The following is a 20,203-nucleotide window of genomic DNA, read 5'->3' as shown; positions in this document are numbered from 1 at the left end:
TTGTTATATGTTGTTTTGGCGGCGCGGTGTGTGCAGATTAAATTAAACGCTGGTGTAGGTTGCCGCTAAGCTGACACTAGACAGCATCGATCGATGGCCATTGAAACGCTTGTGTTGGGTATTTGGTCGTTCCTTCTTTCTCTCCTCTTTGGTGCGAGCAACCTGATTCACAAATTACTTGGTTTTGCACTGTGCAGGCGCTGGGCAAGAGGTTGGTAAGAGCTGCGTGGTGGTTACTATGAACGGAAAGAGAATCATGTTCGATTGCGGAATGCACATGGGCTACTCTGACCGTCGTAGTTACCCCGATTTCACCCTCATCTCCCCCAATCGCGATTTCAACTCTGCTCTCTCTTGCATCATCATCACTCATTTGTATCTTACACCCCTCCCTCTTTTCTTTATTATAATTAGAAAAATGTTACTCACATGCGTTGGTCTTACTATCGCTATTCTTATTTGCATTTCAATGTTTCGTCGTTGTTTGCTTTAATGGAGCAGTCACCTGGATCATATAGGCGCCTTAGCTTACTTCACTGAAGTTTGCGGCTATAACGGGCCGGTTTATATGACGGTGAGTCATTTTCCTTCTCCCTGTTTGATGAAATGTTTACCTGAAATTTGGAATTCTTATAGAATGGAATTTGAATATTTTTAGTAAAAAATTTGGGTTTAGTTATAAATTTTGTCTTTATACTTGACTCTCTTAAAAAGCCCTGCCTTTTGATCTTTATATGAAAGATTGTTTACAAATGTTGTTTACCAAAGTTATAATGCTATTGAATTTGATCCTTATATTTGACACTGTTTTTTGGTTTTAATCTCTTTATATTCTTGACTTTGTTTTTTCATTTTGATACCTATATAAAACTGCTCATCATTTTGGTCCCTCCATGTGTGAAAACTCTGCATTTTAAGTTTTGGTTCCTATTTGAAAAAAATACTCTAATTCTGTTATAACTTCAAGAACTCCGCCTATTGCCCCATGGTTGGTCCCAAGCCCCAGTAAAGGAGGAGGGTTGTGTTAAGCTTTTAGCTGTGAATGTAAATCTTGTGTTTTTATTGTTAACTTGACATTTGATAATTGTATATTTTGTATTGAATTATACTTTGGATTATAGGTTATGTTACATACATTTTGAGTTAATTATTTTTTATGACCTATAGTATTTTTTTATATATTTTATTATATCTGCCATAACCTGCCATGGCGGCCGCCATAACTTTATGACAGTTTTTTGGGTTTCTGCCATGAGTCGCCATCCGCCATTGATAACATTGAGAAGTTTAAGGTTTTAACTCAATTTTTTCTTGGTAAGGAGTTTAGACAAAAGAATTTGTAAGGAGTATAAAGTGATTCTAGGATGGTCCTTAATGTTCGTTTCAAGACTTGTAAACAGCGAATTCGACAAATTATTGATCTAAGAATTAATTGATAGCTACTTAGACGTGAGAAATAGTTAGACTTTTAGAAACAATTAGTAGAAGAGGGTAACTGGGCTGCACAAGGTATTACTTACATCAAGGCTTCGCTTTGAAACCTTACTTGTTTAATCCTAAATATACTTACAAGTGACATACAAAAGATTATCCTTAAGTGCATGCTCCTTGCAAATGACATAGGGTTGTTGAGAATTTAAAAGAAGAGGTTAATGTTAAACTTGAGTTATGAAGGAAGACTTTAGAAATTTAAAGGTTTTCATTTGAATATAAGTAAGACAATATATGTCAGCAAAAAACAAGATGTGTGTTGGAAGTTAAAATTGGAGATGGTACTATATCACAATTTACAAGGTTTCGTAACTTGAGATCAATTTTACGGAAAGATGGGAAAATTAATGAAGATGTTACTCATAGAATATAAGCTGAGTGGTTAAAGTGGAGAAAGACATAATGTTATTTGTGATCGTAAAGGACCTATCAAGCTGAATGAGAAGTTTTACCATATTGCAAACGACCAACTATTCTATATAGTAGTGAATTCTGGATCTTAAAGCAACAAATGAGAAAAAAGTGGGAGTGACAAAAATGAAAATGTTAAGGTTGATGAGTGGTTGCATGAGAAAGGACAAGATAAGAAATGATAGTATGTGTGAAAATATTGGAGAAGCACTTATAGTGAAAATGATGACTGGAAACTGTCTAAGATAATTTGGTTATGTGCAGAGAAGACCTTTGCATGCACCAATTTGGTAAAAAAGGGTAGAGAGAGACCCAAAAGAACCTTAAGAGAAGTTATCGAAAGAGATCTTTTGATTAATCATATTTCTAAAAATTGATCCATGTAGCCAACCTCACCCAATGGGATAAGACTTAGTTGTTTTTGTTGTCTGTTATAACTTCAAGAAATAATGTAGATCAATTTGTTTAATTTTTTTTCATATAGGAATTTTTTTTAATGTAAAGAGTAAAACGAAATCAAAGCCAAGTTTAGGGATCAAATTAATAATTTAACCCAAAATTTGAATACAAATTTTAAAAAATATATTTACGTTTTTGAAAATAGGAAGAAAATAAAGCAAATTATGTTTTATTAAACTGAACAAACTGATCCTTAAGTGTTGGCTTCCAATTAGGAATTCTGCTGCAGTAAATTTAACTTGAATTTTGTTTGATTTTAATCAGTACCCAACAAAAGCTTTGGCTCCTTTGATGTTGGAAGACTATCGGAAAGTGATGGTTGATCGCCAGGGGGAGGAAGAACACTTCACATCTGATCATATTGCTGAGTGCATGAAGAAAGGTAATGTAGGGTCTTCTTTTCATTTATAGTTGCTATATGTTGGTTAGACAACTATTACTTTTAGTTTGGACATGCCATTAGGAATTTTAGCATATATTTTGACTTTATTGAAGTTGGAATTGTGTGCAGCTGTTGTGTTGCAAGGATTTCAAATGCAGAAAGAATAAATATTCTTTTTGTGGGCTATAAAATGTTTTAAGTTATTTTTTAATTTTATAATGTTTACAGATTTAAATTACATGATTTACATTTTTCATGAACTTTAAAACTGATTCGTTAAAAAGATTCTGTATAGTTTATACTTACCAGTAGTTTATTGTTTGTTGGGACTTTTGTTTGTTGGGACTTTAGAATACAATACAGCAGGTTTCAATCCAAAATCACCATACTTCAGACAGTAGCATCTCATTTTCATATCATTTTTATAAGCATCGTAATTTCATTAGTTCCTTGTGCAGTTATTGCTGTTGATCTGAGGCAGACTGTGCAAGTAGATGGAGACCTGCAGATACGTGCCTATTATGCAGGACATGTAAGGCTTTATGAACATTCATCTCTGAAGCCATATTTCATTTCCAACAAAAAGTATAAACAGATATGTTGGCAAATTTTTCATCATTTAGTTCTTGCTTAATTTTGTGGATTTAAGATGATAGTGAATAAGATGTCAAAAATTTTGCAAATCAAACCTTTATATAACAATCAGAATAAGATGAAAGTTTTTGGCAATGCATTTTATAGTCTGGAAGAGGTAGCCTTCACAAAGTTCTAGATGAATGTGTCTGGTACAATCTATATCTTTAGAATAGATTTTTGTTCTTTCATTACCTTAAATTAATGTTTTAGTACTTCAGCTTATTATTCCTCATATTTTATATTGAGGTTCTTGGAGCTGCAATGTTCTATGCTAAAGTGGGGGACACAAAAATAGTTTATACAGGAGACTACAATATGACAGCAGATAGACACCTTGGAGCAGCTCAAATTGATCGACTACGGCTTGACCTTCTTATAACTGAGTAAGAACATCATTGCTTATATAAACAAAGTTATCAATATTGTTGTGATGGTGATAAATGATATTTTTTTACTTGTTTATTGTTTATCTGCATGTGTTACAATTAATCTCATATTGTTATTACTGTTTGAAATATGACTATTCCTTGGCCTGCACCTAATAGCCAACATCTACTCAGATGTTGATCCTCGAATTGTATCTGTTAACTATATCTAAATATGTTATTTAGGGAAATAGTATCTGTGTATTTATAGTAATTATGTAACCATATATTTGTTCTTGATTACGTAACTAGTGATTACCTTTGTTGTTAATATAAAAACACAACCCGTAGTGTAGTTGAAACACACAATTCATCACATGCCTTCTTGTTTTCTCTCATCTTAACATGGTATCAAGAGCCTAACGAGGAGGTGACCCTAATCTGTGCTTTCCTTGTGGGCCCATTGCTCATAGGTGTCAATTTTTTTTTTTTCAAAAACCGCATCTCCAGTTTTTGCTTTTTTTCTTTTTCTGGCAGCCGCCTCCACTGGCTGCCACTGTTCATTGCTGGTGACTTTTCCGGTGTGCTTTTTTTACCAGCTTTTCACCACCACCGTATTTATCCCACCATGTGCAACAAAACCTGGTCACCGCGTCACGAGCAGAGGTCCTACGTGCCCACATGCGCCACCTCCTTCTCTGGCTTCTTTCTCTCTCTGCTGCCACTGCCACTGTCGTGCATGATGGCGCATTGGGTGACTTTTTGACCTCCTTTGCTGACTAGTCACTAGGCTTGCGTTACCGAGATGGTTTTGGATTTGTGGTCCTTTTCTCCCTTCAAGTTTCAAATGTCCCTGTTTGCCCCATTTTGCTACTGTTTGGTTGTTTTTTCTCTCTTCTAGGCTGACCCATGGGGTGACTCCAGCTCCTCCCAAACCTGAAGCTTCTATTTTCACCAACTTTGTCACTATCTTGCCGTCTACTGACAAGTTGGATGGTTGTACCTATGATTCTTGGGTCTCTGATATCAAACTTTGGCTTAAGGGTCAAGATTATCTTGACCATCACACTACCAAGGAAGCAACCGTGGCTAAATGGGGTACGAATGATACTCAACTTTGCAGTATCACAAGTCCACTATTCATCTTTTTGTGAAGCAGATTTTTTGCTCCCATGATACGTGTGAATTGGTTTGGTCACAAGCCAAGTCATTTTACACCAATGTCATATAAAGTCTATATAGAGTATGTCAAATCTCTTACAATTTTACGATTCAACTCCTGATTTTAACTACCATGGTTGAAACACACGAAATTCATCACATGGCTTCTCATTTTCTCTTATCTTAATAGTATCATAAGAAATTTGAACAAGAGGTCGAGAAATTAAGGCTAACTATCTCCTTTTGTCATTATTTAATCAATTTCAATAATGGGGTAAATGCATTTTGCTTACTAATTTGGGTCCTAATTTAACATAATATCTTTAAAATTTTGGTTTTTGACTAAGCTCAGTGGTGTTAAGTGTTCTACGCAGCTGATCTCACTTACTGCGATAAGCCTTTGTTGTTATTGTATTGCAATTCAACCTTAAATGATTTGTACTCCTAGTTTTCTCATTGTCATATAATGCATTTCACTCTAATATATCATATCTATTATTACATTCACCTTTTTATAAAAATTAAGGTTATTTAATTCAAATCATCATAAATGTTAGAGACCTATCTCCTTTCTTCTCTAAAGCACTTCTGGGTAAAAGCACATAATCAATCTTTATTGTGAACAGTCAAGTGTACTTCATAACTTTTAGTATTTAATTTGTTTCTTTTCAAGGATTATTTTGTTTCCAATGCTAAATTAACTCCTAGGACTTATAGGGCTATATTTATTACTATTGAAATAGAGAAAGAATGAGAAAAGAATGAAATTCCATTTATTTCAACTGCACAACAAAGCATATATTTATAGTAATAACTAATAACCATATGTACAAGAGTAAATATGGAATATATAGTTATCAAATAATAATAATTACAAAGATAAACTTTCCTATTATCATAATTAAATATATTTAACACTCCCCTTTAAGTTGGAATATATAAATCACATGTATCAAATTTGTCACATATATAACTAACAAGAGGACCACTCAAGGACTTGGTGATGATATCTATTGGTTGATCATTTGAATTAACAAAGTTAGGGGTGATTTTTCCATATAGGATCTTCTTCCTAACGAAGTGACAATCTATCTCAATGTGCTCTTTGTCCTCTCGTGAAGCACTAGATTTGAGGCAATCTGCATCTTGCCTGATTATCACAGTGTCATTTGCGTAATCTCTCCAAATCTTACTTCTTTGAGCAATTAATTTAGCCAGATAAGTTCATATGCAGCTGAAGCCATAGCTTAATGTTTTGCTTTTTGCACTTGCACGAGCATAATTCTATAACATCAATAATGATGACAAAATATTGTAATTCTAAAGTAGACTGAGTAAGAGGGGGACCTCACATATTTGAAGGAACTAAACTAAAAGGAAACACTACTCAACTAACACTACTTTGGAAGGAACTATGGACATGTTTCCCTAATTGACATGAGTCACAATATAAAGTATATAACTTGGGAGAGACTTGATACCATGTTAGAGACCAACGTGCATTTGGGCCAAATGAGTTGCTAGTGCAAGATAGTGGACCTGGCCCAAAACCGTGGGTAGTTTATGTGAGAAAGAAAAAGAGAGGCACGGGAAATGTGAGTTGGAAAAGAGGGTGAGCTGGCTAGTTAGTTATGCCAAAAGAGAGAGAGAATCGTTTGTTATATGGGGAAATGATTTGTTTAGAGGGGTATCTTTTGCAGTTAGCCTATTTGTAAGAATGGAGAGCCTCTAAGGTTCTTCAACTGAGCCAGGCTCTGAGGGTAGGGAGAGAGTCTCTCCTTGCATTTCTTCTTGTTTCAGTAATTAAATACAATCTCCCCATTTTTCTTCTTTCATTTGCTGCTGCTGTTCTGTGTTTTCTATTCTGATTCTTAACATACTATACATACTATTTGCTGTAACTTTTGAACATTGTGATGACCCAATTGAGCATGAATAAGGAGAGGAGAATCCACCACTAAACTAGCATGGCAGAGGGATGAAGTTGATTAAGTCCATGTGACTCACATTTGGTGCTAATTATTTGTCTTGAACTCTGGTCCTGCAGAAAAATGAAGTCTTTAGTTAAAGAGATGATATAGTCAAGAAACAAGTTAGATGACTGACAGAGAAATAAAGAGTGATTAAAGCAAATGAACAATACCATGACCTTGAGGCTGTGAAATAGAGTAAGAACGAGAGATATAGGATGAATCTTGTGTTTCCAATGTTATCAATGATGGATGGTACATGATAGAATTCACAGAAAAGGAGAAGAAGAACTGGAATCTTTTATTCAAGAATGAAAATCTTGTGTATAATGAGTACCCCGGAGCAAGCTCCTCAGAGAATCATCTTTGCCAATGGTTTTAACCAATTTCCAAAAACTGTCTCCTAACTAATTCCCTTCTGTTATATATATAACAATATAGCGAAGGTGAATAACAGAAAATAACAGAATAAGGAGTCATACTCCACTAACTACTAACTAGACTGCTTCCTTTTCCTAGAATAGACTATCCATGATTTAGCTTTAGTTGCTGGAACATTATTTACAACAATATTAGGATTAGGAGAAGTCACTTGACTCTGAGTCCTAACAGTAAGTCATGGGGGACAGCCAAAAAATTGCCATAAAATTATGGTGGATGCCATAGTGGCTTATGGTGGAAGCATGGTGGTCATAATTAATATAATATATATTAAATCTACAAAAAAAATATTAGAAAAACACTACAGGTCACAGTTTTCTGGCCTATATGTAAAAAAGGATAATACCATGGCTGGAAAATGATGGAAAAGAGAACACAGCCTTTGGAGAAGATGCACATTGAGTGAGAAACAGAGCATTGTTTGAAGAAAAACAGAGCACTAGAAGGAGCAAAATTGATGTAGAGAGAGTGACAAATAAAGCACTGCTTGAAGTAGAAAAACAGCGCAAGGAGAAGGAAAACAAAAAATAGATGATAAAAACCAGGCCCCTCCACTCATAGTCTTCAGAAAACAGCCAGAAAGGATGTCTTCTTTGGCAAAAATGGTGAAGAAGATGAAGAAGTTGGCTTTAGAGAAGAAGGAAGAAAAATATAGCACGAGAGAGAGAACACGTAACATGTAGAAGGATGCTCTCTCGAGTAAAGAAGCAAAAAGTTTTAAGTGGGACAAAAAGTCCATTTTGCCCTTAAAAAAAGGCCCAAAATGACACTATCAGAATTGGACTTTCGCTCCTTTCTCCATTGCGCTACAGAAACACACACCCACACCGAGAATTCATCTATGATTGGGGCGCGACCTCCACAACGAAAGAAATGCTCCGTGATAAGTATGGTTTAGGGTTCCTGGGTCACTTTGGATTGGGTTCAGTCAGATGCCCATTTCGTTTTTTTTTCCCTGAAAAACTAAAATTTAGATGATGGCAGCTGTTGCTGCCAGGCTTAACAGCCACCATGGTGTTGCCATTGTAAATCTGCCATTTTTTTGCCGTTATTGTGGCGGTTTGGGCAAAACCTGCCACCAACATCTGCCATAACTGTTATTTGACTGCTATCGTGGCGGAGTGGCACCCTGCCGCTATTCCATGGTCATCATGTTGCATTTTGCCGTAGCAGCTGTCATGCGGTGAATTGTGGAAATCATGGCCATTGCAGACACTATTTCATGTGGGCAAAAAGCCAACTTTACCCTCCCTTTTTGAACGTTGGATTCCTTTTAAGGGGGGCAAACTTGAGATGTTGCCCCTGTTTTACATTGCTGCTTTCTGTTCTTCTCCTTTGTCTTCAACAGATTGAGCCCTCGACCTTGCTTCCTCCTCCATTTGTGACGTCATTCTCTAGTGCGAGTCACCCTTTCTGACCAAGTTCTGATCTTCTTCATCTTTGACAAAATAAAAGCTATTTTTGAAGTGACCTAGTTGTTCTCCGGTTGTCTTTTTAATCTCTGACAGAACTTTTGACGTGACCTAGATGATTTACGATGACTAACCACTCTGTTTTCTATTTTCCTTTTTTGTTTTGATTTTCCTTCTCTATTTTGTTCCGAATTTGAATGCCTAAAACAGAAGCAATGGCTGTTTCCCCCAATTAGTCACAAGGAACTACACAAAATCCTAACTCTACCTCTGTTTCAGTTTCTTCCTATGCATTAGTGAAGCCAACGGGTAATAACTTGGATATAGGTTGACAATGGGACAGTTTAACAAACATCAATAATAAAAAGCTTTTATGACTTTCGTGAATAAACTACTACTCGCAGTTTTACCTGAGCCAAGAGACATCAAAAGGGAGTGAAGAGAGAGGTTGATAGCTGTCCAATGACATCCAAAGAAGTAAATGAAACACTAATAGTAGCTCATGAAAGAAGAAAAGTGAGAAAGTGGCATATTTAGTTGAACCTGATGAAAATGATGATAGGGAAGAAGAGGCTTAAGAAATTCTGAATATTTGTAGTGGAAAAAAAATACTTGCAACCTCAAATGCTGCATCAACTGATGTTGTGGCTCTATTGCCACCAAAAAAGGGGAAAATGTCAAGGGCTCCTTAGATTTATTGTTCAAGATTTCAAAACGAACAAATTAGGAAAGGCAAAGAGACAAACAAATTTAAATGATGCTTGTTTTAAAGAGACGAGCAAGAGTAACTTGACTTGGAGAGCTACTGCCAATGCAATTAGGACTAGTGAGCCTATAACCTACACTAGACGACAAGCTTGATCAACAAACAAGACAACTACAATTGCTTCTTTCTTTATATCTAAGGGAAAAGGGAAGGAAAATTGTACACGAAGAAGAATAATGTGATGATGATTGATGAGGATTTTGAAGAAGAGGAGGAGGAGGAAGACCTCTACAAATGTAGTGATGACTTAAATGAAGAAGACATGGCAGATCTTGGAGATGAAGATGATGATACCTATTAAAAAATTTGTATTTGAATATTTAGTGATTTTAAACTTCTAAGCATTAGAGACTTGAATTTATTTGGTTCCTTTATTTTGTTGTTATTTACATTTGACAAGTTTTATGTTCCCAAAATTTCACTTTTGATCATTAAATATGTCTTTAATTTGAGTATTAATTTTGTATTTTTCAGCATATATATGTGTAGCTTAATTTATATTAGATATATGATAGGAATTGTGCCCTGTCCTCTAGTGGGGAAAGGTCTACCAACATAGATCCAAGACCATTAGGCCTTAATGTGTGAGGGGGGAATTATTTTGTAATAGAATCCAGAGTTAGGGGCAGATGGGGAAATTTGTAATAAGTTAGTTATTGAGGATGGGAAGAAACGAGAGCTAAATCTGTCATATTGAGTGCTGCTTGTATGGAGAGGGGTATCTGGGATTTGAATTGATATTTTGGGGCATAGAGATTCTCTCTTGCTGGGGGAGCATTGCTCTCATAATTCCTTCATTCTTTACCCCTTTCTATTCTTTCTTCTTGGTATATTCTTGCTCTGCAGCTTCCTTCGATATATAAGAGTCAGTATATTTAAAACTTCAGAATAGCAACCATCTCACTATAGCGTTTTTGGGATTGGCTGCTCTATGTTGCTATTCGAGATTGACTATTATGGTTTCAACTACACAATGGAGCATATATTTGTATTGATAATCATTAATACAAGAATAATTACAGACTATACTAATTATCATAATTACAACTATAAACTTCCTTTTTTTTACCACAATTAGAAGAGGAGTGCTATGAACACACTCTTTAATACAGTGAGTTATTGGATAAAATTTATTGGAAACTACAGAAGTATGAGAGAAAATAATTAAATTATGAGTGAGATCCACATGTTTTTATGATTTTTAATAAATTTTAACTAATAACTAGGAGTGTGTTAGGAAAAGTGTATTAAAGAGTGAGTTGCTAACATTTCTCTATTTGACAATTACTATTATAATTCCCAATACTGACGTTAGTTGTGTGATATAATTTCCTACAGGTACCCTAGTAAAACATCTGAATTGTAAAGGAATGAGTTGCAGGCCCAATATCTAATGTAGACCATAATCCCAAATTAGTGAAATTTTCAGATCATTAAGCTGATGTCTTTAGAGTGTACTCTTCACATAAACAACTTGCATTGCTAATAGTTTGGATGAAGGATTTTAAGGCTAACTGCCTACCTCAAATGTACAATTTGATAGTTTGATATAGTTTTGAATATGCAATCTACAATTGTGTTATGTTTTAATGTACAGTAACATTAATCTATATTACCAGTGTTCTTTTTCTCCAATTGATTGCATTGCTGCTTGGAGTTATAAGACAGATTTTCTTGGATACTTTTTTTATATGATTCTAAAACATTTCGTTTCAGGTCCACATATGCGACTACCATACGGGATTCAAAATATGCTCGAGAGAGGGAGTTTCTCAAAGCTGTATGTATTTGCAGCACTCACTCTGTACATCTATATAAGAATAATACATTGTTGCTCTCGCTTTTTCACTCCTTTTTCTTTTTCAGTTAATCTTGCCTTACTTTTGCTGTTTACATTTTACACTGACCTTGCATTGGTTATAATTAAAGTGGGCCATTTGGTATTTTTGGAGAACTTTGTACTCTTAGTTTGGACCAATATTGTTGACTGGATCAGGATTTGGCTTTTTCACAATGTTGATCTTTAGGTGGCCATTGAATTGGGGCATCTTTGATGGATAATGAGGAAGTTTGGTAGGCCCTTACAGTCAATATATACATTTTTTAGGAGAAATCCATGCCTTATGACCTCTGCTTTCATATTTTCTTTTATCTCCATTTTTCTAGGACTTTTATGGCTTCTTTTGTTAAGAATAGCATAAATTTTATTGTGCTGCATTTGGCTTCTATGCATGAATCAAGATTTGTTTGCTCTGCTGCTTTTCCTGATGAACTATTTATGTACCCAACTATAAGCAAAATGTTAATGATACAGTATTTCTGAATAACAAGTTTTAATATAATATATTGATAGCTTCACCATTTTTTTTGAATAACGAGTCCTTGTGTTTATTCAGAAGAAAGCATGATACTTGGATGCTGTGTTAGCTTGGAACAGCATCAAGTTACATTTTTTCTCTCCTTTAATTTCTGCTTCTCTTTATCAAAATGTACCCGATCCACAATTACTCTTATGTTTCAAATTAATTGATTTAGGTTCATAAATGTGTATCTGGTGGAGGAAAGGTGCTTATTCCAACATTTGCACTTGGAAGAGCTCAGGTATTCTCATTAAGATGCCCATTCATCTCATTGATTGCATTATATCTTTCCATTTGTTATAGCTAATGGATAAACAAACATTCCACCTATAACTTCCAAGTCCATGTTTGGTTTGGTTTAGCAACAACAAAGTCTTATCCTACTAGATGAAGTTGGCTACATGGATCACACTATTGCATTTAGCATAGTCATAAATCAAATTCTTTGAAATATTATTTATTGCTAGATCTTTTTTATTACTCTACCCCTTTTTTGTTAAGACTAAACACGTCATCTAGTCTCCTCATTGGTGCCTCCAGTGACCTTGTTTTTGCATGTGTCCAAACCATCTTAACTAATTTTTTGTCATCTTTTCTACAATAGGTGCTACTCTAATATTCTCATGTATACAATCATTTCTTGTCTTGTTCTTTCTCATATGACCACTCATTGATAATAACAATAATGTAAATAGACCCATAATAAAAGGGGTCTATACTAGGCAGATTAGGCAAAATGGGTCTGTTAATAATGTGCCCAAATGATTTAGTTAGAGGTTGGCTATAAAATGTATTGGACCCAATATGTAGAAGGGAGAAGAGAATTATTGGGATGTTAGGACTTAGGAGAGAACCAGTGCCTCTTTAACTGCACTGGACTCGGCAGATCATTTGTCTGTGTTCTAGTTCTGCACTAAAGGATGTGAAATGATTAAGGGGTTTTTTGCTGCTCACAGGTTATTATAGAAGATTTGTATGGGACTATGGAAAATTAGCTAGACCTCTAACAAAACTACTTAAGAAGGATAAATTTGCATGGTCTCATGAAGCACAAGGTTTTGAAGCTTTGAGGTTTACATGACAGATTTACCAGTCTTGGCTGTACTTGATTTTTCTAAACCCTTCGCAGTCAAAATTGATGCCTCAAATAAGGGTTTAGGAGTTATTTTATCACCATGTGGAACACTAGTGGCATTTCTTAGTCAAGTTTTATCTGGACGTGCTCATCAAAAATCGGTTTGAGAGGGAACTAATGGCTATCATTATGGCAGTACAGACATGGCAACATTATTTAATGGAAAGATATTTTGTGATTCTTAGCGATAAAAAAAGTTTGAAATTCTTAATAGAACAGTCAGTGATGAGTGAAGATTAGTTTAATGGACATCAAATGGTTGATGTTCTATCAAGACAAATGTTGTACTCTGCCATTTCTCAAGTTTTTTGTCGAGGTTTTTTTCACTGGGAAACTGAATTAGCAGCAGATTTAAAATTACAGTAGACTATGCAAGCCTTAGTAGTTGACCCTAATTCTTATCAAGGATATACAATAACCAAAGGGAAATTATGCTACGAAGACATGATGTTACCTAAGACTTCAAGAATTCTACAACTATTAGCTGAATTTCATACATTAGCAATGGGAGGACATTCTGGTATATTTCAAACTTAAAGGAAGTTAGCTACAGTGGTTTCTTGGGAGGGAATGAAATCAGATATTCAGAAGTTTATTGAATATGTGATACATGTCAAAAAAATAAGTACCAGACCTTGGCACTAGCTGGTCTCTTACAACTGCTACCTATTCCTTCTAAGGTGTATCTGATATCTCAATGGATTTAATTTCAGGGATATCATAATCACACCGGAAGGACACCATTCTAGTAGTGATGGATCACTTGACTAAAAATGAAGACTTCATCAGTCTTTACCATTCTTTCTCAGCCAAGGATGTGGCTTATATGTTCATAATGTCAAACTTAGAGAAGTGTAGGCAGAAAAACTGTCTTCTCCTACTGGAGAATTTTCATATATATACTGTTTAATACAAGCTGATTTTCAGCCCAATAATTAGCTAAACGGCTATATTTACATTTATCCTACAACTTAATTAAGGAGAGAATAACAGTTACAATCCTAATTAAGAAAAGAATGACAGTTACAGCTGTACAATACAATTGCATATTAAATGTCCAGCTGTGAATTTGCTGGTTTTAATGACCAGAAAATTTGCTCATCAATTCCTTTGACATCCCCCCTCAAATTGATGCTGGTAAGTCTACAAGCATCAATTTGCCAACAAGAAGATTGTGCTGCTGACGTGTCAAAGTTTTAGTGAAAATGTCAGCAATCTGCACAGATGTTGAGACATGAGGTAGAGTGATAATTTTGCGATCATAGGATTCTCGGATAGAATGACAATCAACCTCAATGTGCTTCGTGCGTTCATGATAAACTGGATTTGCTGCAATTTGTATGGCACTGGTGTTGTCAGCATGCAGCGGAGTTGGTTGGGCTTGAGAGAATCCAAGCTCTGTAAGGAGACCACGTAACCAAATTATTTCAGAGCATGCAGTAGACATTGCACGATATTCTGCTTCAGTGGATGACTTGGAAACTGAATCTTGTTTCTTGCATTTCCAATGAAATTAGAGCATTACCTAAAAACATACACCAGCCAGTAGTTGATTTGCTTGTGTCTGGACAGCCAGCCCAATCAGCATCACTATATGCTTGGAGTTGGAGAGATGAATCAGCAGGAAAAAATAGACCACGTTTGGAGGTGCCAAGGAGGTATCGTATGATGCGGTGTACTGCTGAAAGATGGAAATGTCGAGGAGATTGCATGAATTTACTCATTGTGTGGACAGCAAAAGAAATATCCGGACGAGTGATGGTCACATAGATAAGACTACCAACCAGTTTGCGATATAAAGTGGGATCTGTGAGAAGTTCACCTTCATCTCTGCTATATTTCACATTAACTTCCATCAGGGTGTCAACAGAGGTTGCATTGGTGAGGCCAGCTAACTGAACCAGATCCTGAATATACTTTTGCTGATTTAAAAATATCCCTTTAGGTTGATGATGTACTTCTAACCCCAAAAAGTAAGTGAGGTGGCCAAGCTCCTTCATATAAAAAGTTGAATGCAGCAAGTGTTTAATTTTAGAAATAGCGGCTTGATCAGAACCGGTCACGACAATGTCATCCACATAAACAATAAGCACCAAAATGCCGTTAGAAGTCCTCTGTAGAAAAAGAGACGGATCATATTGGCTTTGTGTGAAGGAAAAGCCAAGTAATGTGGATCGAAATTTTTCAAACTATACTCTAGGTGCCTGTTTCAAGCCATATAAAGAGCGTTTTAGTTTGCAAACAGCATTAGGTGAATGTGTGGACATACCATTAGGAAGTTTAATGTAAACTTTGTTTAATGTAAACTTCCTCCTTGAGGTCCCCGTGGAGAAATGTATTTTTGACATCCATTTGATGTAATGGCCAAGATTGTGATGCAGCAAGGGCAAGTATGGTTCGCACAGTAGTCATCTTGGCAACCGGGGCAAAAGTCTCATCATAGTCAAGTCCATATTCTTGCTTATTTCCTAGCACAACTAAACGAGCTTTGTAACGGTTTATGGACCCATCCGAACGAAGCTTTATTGTGAACACAAATTTGCTGCCGAGAGGTTTAACAGATGGGGGACATGGCACAACATCCCATGTTTGATTTTCTTCTAGTGCTAGGAGTTCTGTCTCAATAGCTTGCTGCCAACACTCATGCTCCATTGCTTGTTTATAAGAAGAAGGAATAGGGACTGGTGATAATGTTGCTGTCAAGGATAAGGGAGAGGTACAACCATACTTTTTTGAGGGTTTACGAGTGCGGGAACTTCGTCGTAGGGGAACTGGTTGCAGCCCTTGTACCGGATCAGCAGCCAAGGAATAATCTTGAGGGGGCCCAGGAGGATCTGGTGGCTGATTTTGAGTGGTATGACTTCGTCTGTGGTAGGTTAAGAGAGGTCTAGATGAAGGCTGTCCTGCAGAAGAGGTAGAAAACAATGGCAAAATAGAAATTTGGAAAGGGAGAGGATCATGATAAGTTACAAAAAAATATTTATTTTCCTGAAAGATGACATTTCTAGATACCCGTATTCGACGAAGGTTAGCATCATAACAGAGAAAACCTTTTTGGTGAAGAGAATATCCAAGAATAGAACATGCAACAGATTGTGCAGTGAGTTTAGTGCATTCTTGTGAAGGAAGATGGACATAATACACACAATCAAAGGTTCGAAAAGAGGAATAATTGGGTGAGTGACCAAATAATCGGATGAAAGGAGAATCATTATTTAATGATGTAGATGGCAAGTGGTTTATAAGGTGAACAGCAGTGGAGAGAGCTTCACACCAAAACCGAGGTGGCACACAAGACTCTAACAACAGGGTGCGGACAACATCAAGCAAGTGGCGGTTTTTTCTTTCGGCTATCCCATTTTGCTGGGGGGTTGAGGGGCATGTCCTTTGAGATATAACACTATTAGTTTGCAAGAAGTTCTGAAAAGAATGAGAAATGTACTCCCCTCCATTGTCAGAGCAAAGAATTTTAATTTTGGAGGAAAATTGGGTCTGAACATAAGCATGAAAAAGTTTGAAAGCAGACAATACTTCATTTTTAGCACGCAAGAAATAGACCCATGTAAAACGACTATAATCGTCAATGAAAGTGACAAAATATTTATAACTTGCACGAGAAATAATTGGTGCCACCCCCCATACATCACTGTGAATCATATCAAAAGGTTTGTGTATGTTTGATTGATGTGTCGGAAAAGGAAGAATTTTACTTTTGCCAAGTTTACAAGGCAATCAAATTGAACAACATGAAGAGGTGGAGACTGTTTATTTCCAAGAAAACGAGTTTTTAACATGTGATGCAGTACATTGGAGTTTGGATGTCCAAGACGCTTATGCCATATCTGATAATCAACAGTAGCAGAATTACAAGAAACAAAAGGTAAAGAAAGATTTGGAGACAAAGGGAAATGAAGTGGAAAAAGGCGTCCAATTTTAGGCCCTGTCGCGATTGTCTTCCTTGATTGTTGATCCTGCACAAGACAACCAGATTTTGAGAATTCTACAAGACAACCATTGTCAACTAATTGACCAACAGAAATGAGGTTATTAGTCAGACCAGGAGAGACAAAAACATCGGTTAGAGATGAAGAAATATCACCAGTTGCTGTGATAGGTAAATGATTTTCATCAGTAGTATGAATCTTGAGATTTCCAGAATATTTGGGGATATTAGTAAGAAACTGAGCATTGTTGGTCATATGGTTGGAAGCCCCAGAATCAAAGTACCAAGGTGAAGATGTAGAAAAAGGTTTACCTGAAAGTCCCAAGGCAGAGAATGCGGAAATGATCATTTGTTGAACCATTTCAGGAGTCAATGTTGGAACTGGAGCAGGAGCAAGATGTTGGACAGAGGCTGTATTCGTAGAACTACTAGAAGTAGAGGAACCAGCCAATGCTGTAAAAGCTATTGCAGATCGCTTTGGTGGTCTTGTTGGGCATTCTTTAATAATATGCCCATCCTTTTTGCAATAACTACAGAATTTTTGTGGACAGTGTGAAGCATAATGTCCAAATCCTTTGCAACAGTAGCATTGAACAGCACTCATGTCACGGCCTTTTGGTTTTCCTTGTGCTGCGTAAGCCACTGGGACAGTAGAGAAGCTTTGTTGGTCAATGGTCGATTGTGTGAGAAGACGCTGTTCTTCACGAAGCAGTTCATTGAGACATGTATCTAGTGAGGGTATAGGTTCTCTATTCATGAGATTAGATCGGACACCTTCAAAATCGGATCTCAATTTCATAAGAAATTGATTTCGTTTAGTAGTGTCATGAATTGATTTCACTGAAGTAAGACCATCAGAAGTCAAATTTTCATAAACTATGTCAGTGTAATCTGCCCAAAGATTCATGAAATGAGAGTAAAATTCAGAAATAGAGAGACTATCTTGTTGAGAGATGGTGATGTCATGTTCAAGCTGAAATCTGCGTGCAATGTTATTCTGACTATAGATTTTCTTCAAATAGGCCCACATTTCTGCTGCAGTCTTGAAAGGTCGTAAATTCTGGATAATGTTTGGATCCACAGAACCTATGAGCCACGCCATGACTTGAGCATCCTTGACCTCCCATTTGCGATGTTCATCCTTCTGTTGGTCTTTGTTTGGAGCAGGAGTGCTACCATCAACATGACCCCAAAGATCTCTTCCTTTGACAAATATCTGGAATTGGAATGCCCAGGCTGAGTAGTTCTTGCCATTTAGGCGGACCAATAATACGTCATACTTTTCAATAGACATGATGTTAAAGAAAGTGAAATGGTAACTAAGGACCAAATTTGGACTAGGATAGAATTGAGAAAAAAAACAAGGACCGTAAAATCTTGGACTAGGACAATGATCAGAAAAACTGGGACAGGGCTAGGCTAGGATCGTAAGCCAGACTGATACCATGTCAAACTTAGAGAAGTGTAGGCAGAAAAACTGTCTTCTCCTGCTGGAGAATTCTCATATATATACTGTTTAATACAAGCTGATTTTCAGTCCAATAATTAGCTAAACGACTATATTTACATTTATCCTACAACTTAATTAAGGAGAGAATAACAGTTACAATCCTAATTAAGAAAAGAATAACAGTTACAACTATACAATACAATTGCATATTAAATGTCTAGCTGTGAATTTGCTGGTTTTAATGACCAGAAAATTTGCTCATCAATTCCATTGACACGTAAGACCAGTTTGTTAAATCATGGATTTCCTAGCTCAATTGTTATATACCAAGATCAACTTTTTCTCCCCCAATTCTGGGCTTAATTGTTTAAGCAAGCAGGAACTAAGTTGTGCTATAGTACTGTCTATCATGCCCTCAAATTGACAGTCAAACAAAAGTAGTCAACACATGTTTTGAAACAAAAACATCCTTGAGGTGCTTCTCAAGTTCAAATCCTAAACGGTGGCCCTTTTGGCTATGGGCTGAGTATTGGTTTAATACCAATTACCACAACCCAACCACATGTTTCCAAACTTTGTTTGGAAGAGACCCTTCATTGCTATTTAGAGAAGGCATTTTTCTATCTAAGGTTGAGGAAGTAAATCAGATGAATTGAGACAAAGAATTGGTGTTTGACAGACTAATAATATTGGAAAAAGGCTCAAAATAGGATGAAACAGCAACCTAACAGGAGGAGGAGAGAGCTAGAACTTAAAATGGATGATTGGGTGGACCTTAAGGTTCAACCATATAGGCTGAAATCACTAGCATAGAAGAGAATTGAGAAGTTATCACCCATTTTTTATGGATCTTATAAAGTGATGGAGAGAACTGGACAAGTTGCTTACAAATTACAATTACCAGAACACAGTAGAGTTCAATTGGTTTCTATGTCAGTCTCCTCAAGAAGGCTGTTACAACAGGTCTCCATCCTTAGCCAATGGGAAGAGAGAAAGATCTTGACTAGGAAACAAAATGGAATGTGGTACTTGATTATCAAGGCTGGAAGAGGGTACGCAATTGATTAAATAGTAAGTAATAAAGATAGCATCGTGGTATATTGTTGTGGAGAAGAAGGGTGTGAGCTGTTTCAACCAAGTGATAATTTTCCAGTTCAACAATGCCATTTTGTTGTGGTGTATGTGTATGAATACAGGAAGACTAATGTAGATACCCTATGAAGACAATATTCTCAAGCATTGTCAGTTTGCAAAATTTTAATTTGAGTGTATTGAGTTTGTATTTCAAAAGAGAATGATTGAAAAACAGAGAAAACATTAGAGTGATTTTTAAGTAAAAATTATCCAAGAGCAATGAGAAAAATCATCTATAAAAATTACAAAATATTGATAACTTGAAGAAGTAATACAACTCAAACCCTACATGTCTGATTAGACCATATAAAAAAGGAATGTGTTGGGTCCAAGACAATTGGGCCCTTGCTTAAGGCATACCAGAGGAAGAGGGGTAAAGGAGGAATTGCGGGTAGAGAGGCTGTTAGAAAAGATTCTAACTGAATAACAAGTTTAGTGACGTGGAGGGGTGAGGATGAGGGAAGGAAAGCAATATATTGTAGATGCTAGTGAGAGGGGGGTAGGATTTATCTGGGAGGTTATTTGGGGGGTGGCTGCCGGAGGACAGCCTCATTGTTTTCTGCATTGGTCCATTAATTCCTTTCTGTTAATTCTAGTTTTTCTCTTGTAACGTCAGGGATATTCCCTGAGTTTTCATTTGCAATCCAATAGTATATTCAGTTCCTATCAAGTTGATATCAGAGCTCC

At 36.3% G+C, this 20,203-nt stretch overlaps 1 protein-coding gene across 4 annotated transcripts in view; it reads left to right on the top strand.

The window, feature by feature from the left end:
• LOC113869027 (cleavage and polyadenylation specificity factor subunit 3-II) overlaps positions 1-20,203 on the top strand; it is a 44,814-nt gene continuing 24,611 nt past the window's right edge. For 2 of the 4 annotated variants that reach the window (XM_027505126.1, XM_027505130.1), the window contains exons 1-8: positions 1-118; positions 198-375; positions 502-574; positions 2,626-2,743; positions 3,202-3,275; positions 3,626-3,762; positions 11,211-11,274; positions 12,030-12,095. In XM_027505126.1, the coding sequence (XP_027360927.1) occupies positions 94-118; positions 198-375; positions 502-574; positions 2,626-2,743; positions 3,202-3,275; positions 3,626-3,762; positions 11,211-11,274; positions 12,030-12,095 (735 nt within the window). In that variant the 5' untranslated portion in view covers positions 1-93. The remainder of the gene's footprint in view (positions 119-197; positions 376-501; positions 575-2,625; positions 2,744-3,201; positions 3,276-3,625; positions 3,763-11,210; positions 11,275-12,029; positions 12,096-20,203) is intronic. The other 2 variants (XM_027505127.1, XM_027505128.1) reach the window with 2 other exon arrangements.

This window comes from Abrus precatorius, unplaced genomic scaffold, assembly GCF_003935025.1.
Source record: "Abrus precatorius isolate BTA unplaced genomic scaffold, Abrus_2018 Scaffold6, whole genome shotgun sequence".
Lineage (NCBI taxonomy): Eukaryota > Viridiplantae > Streptophyta > Magnoliopsida > Fabales > Fabaceae > Abrus > Abrus precatorius.
This window is presented reverse-complemented; position numbering and strand designations above follow the sequence as displayed.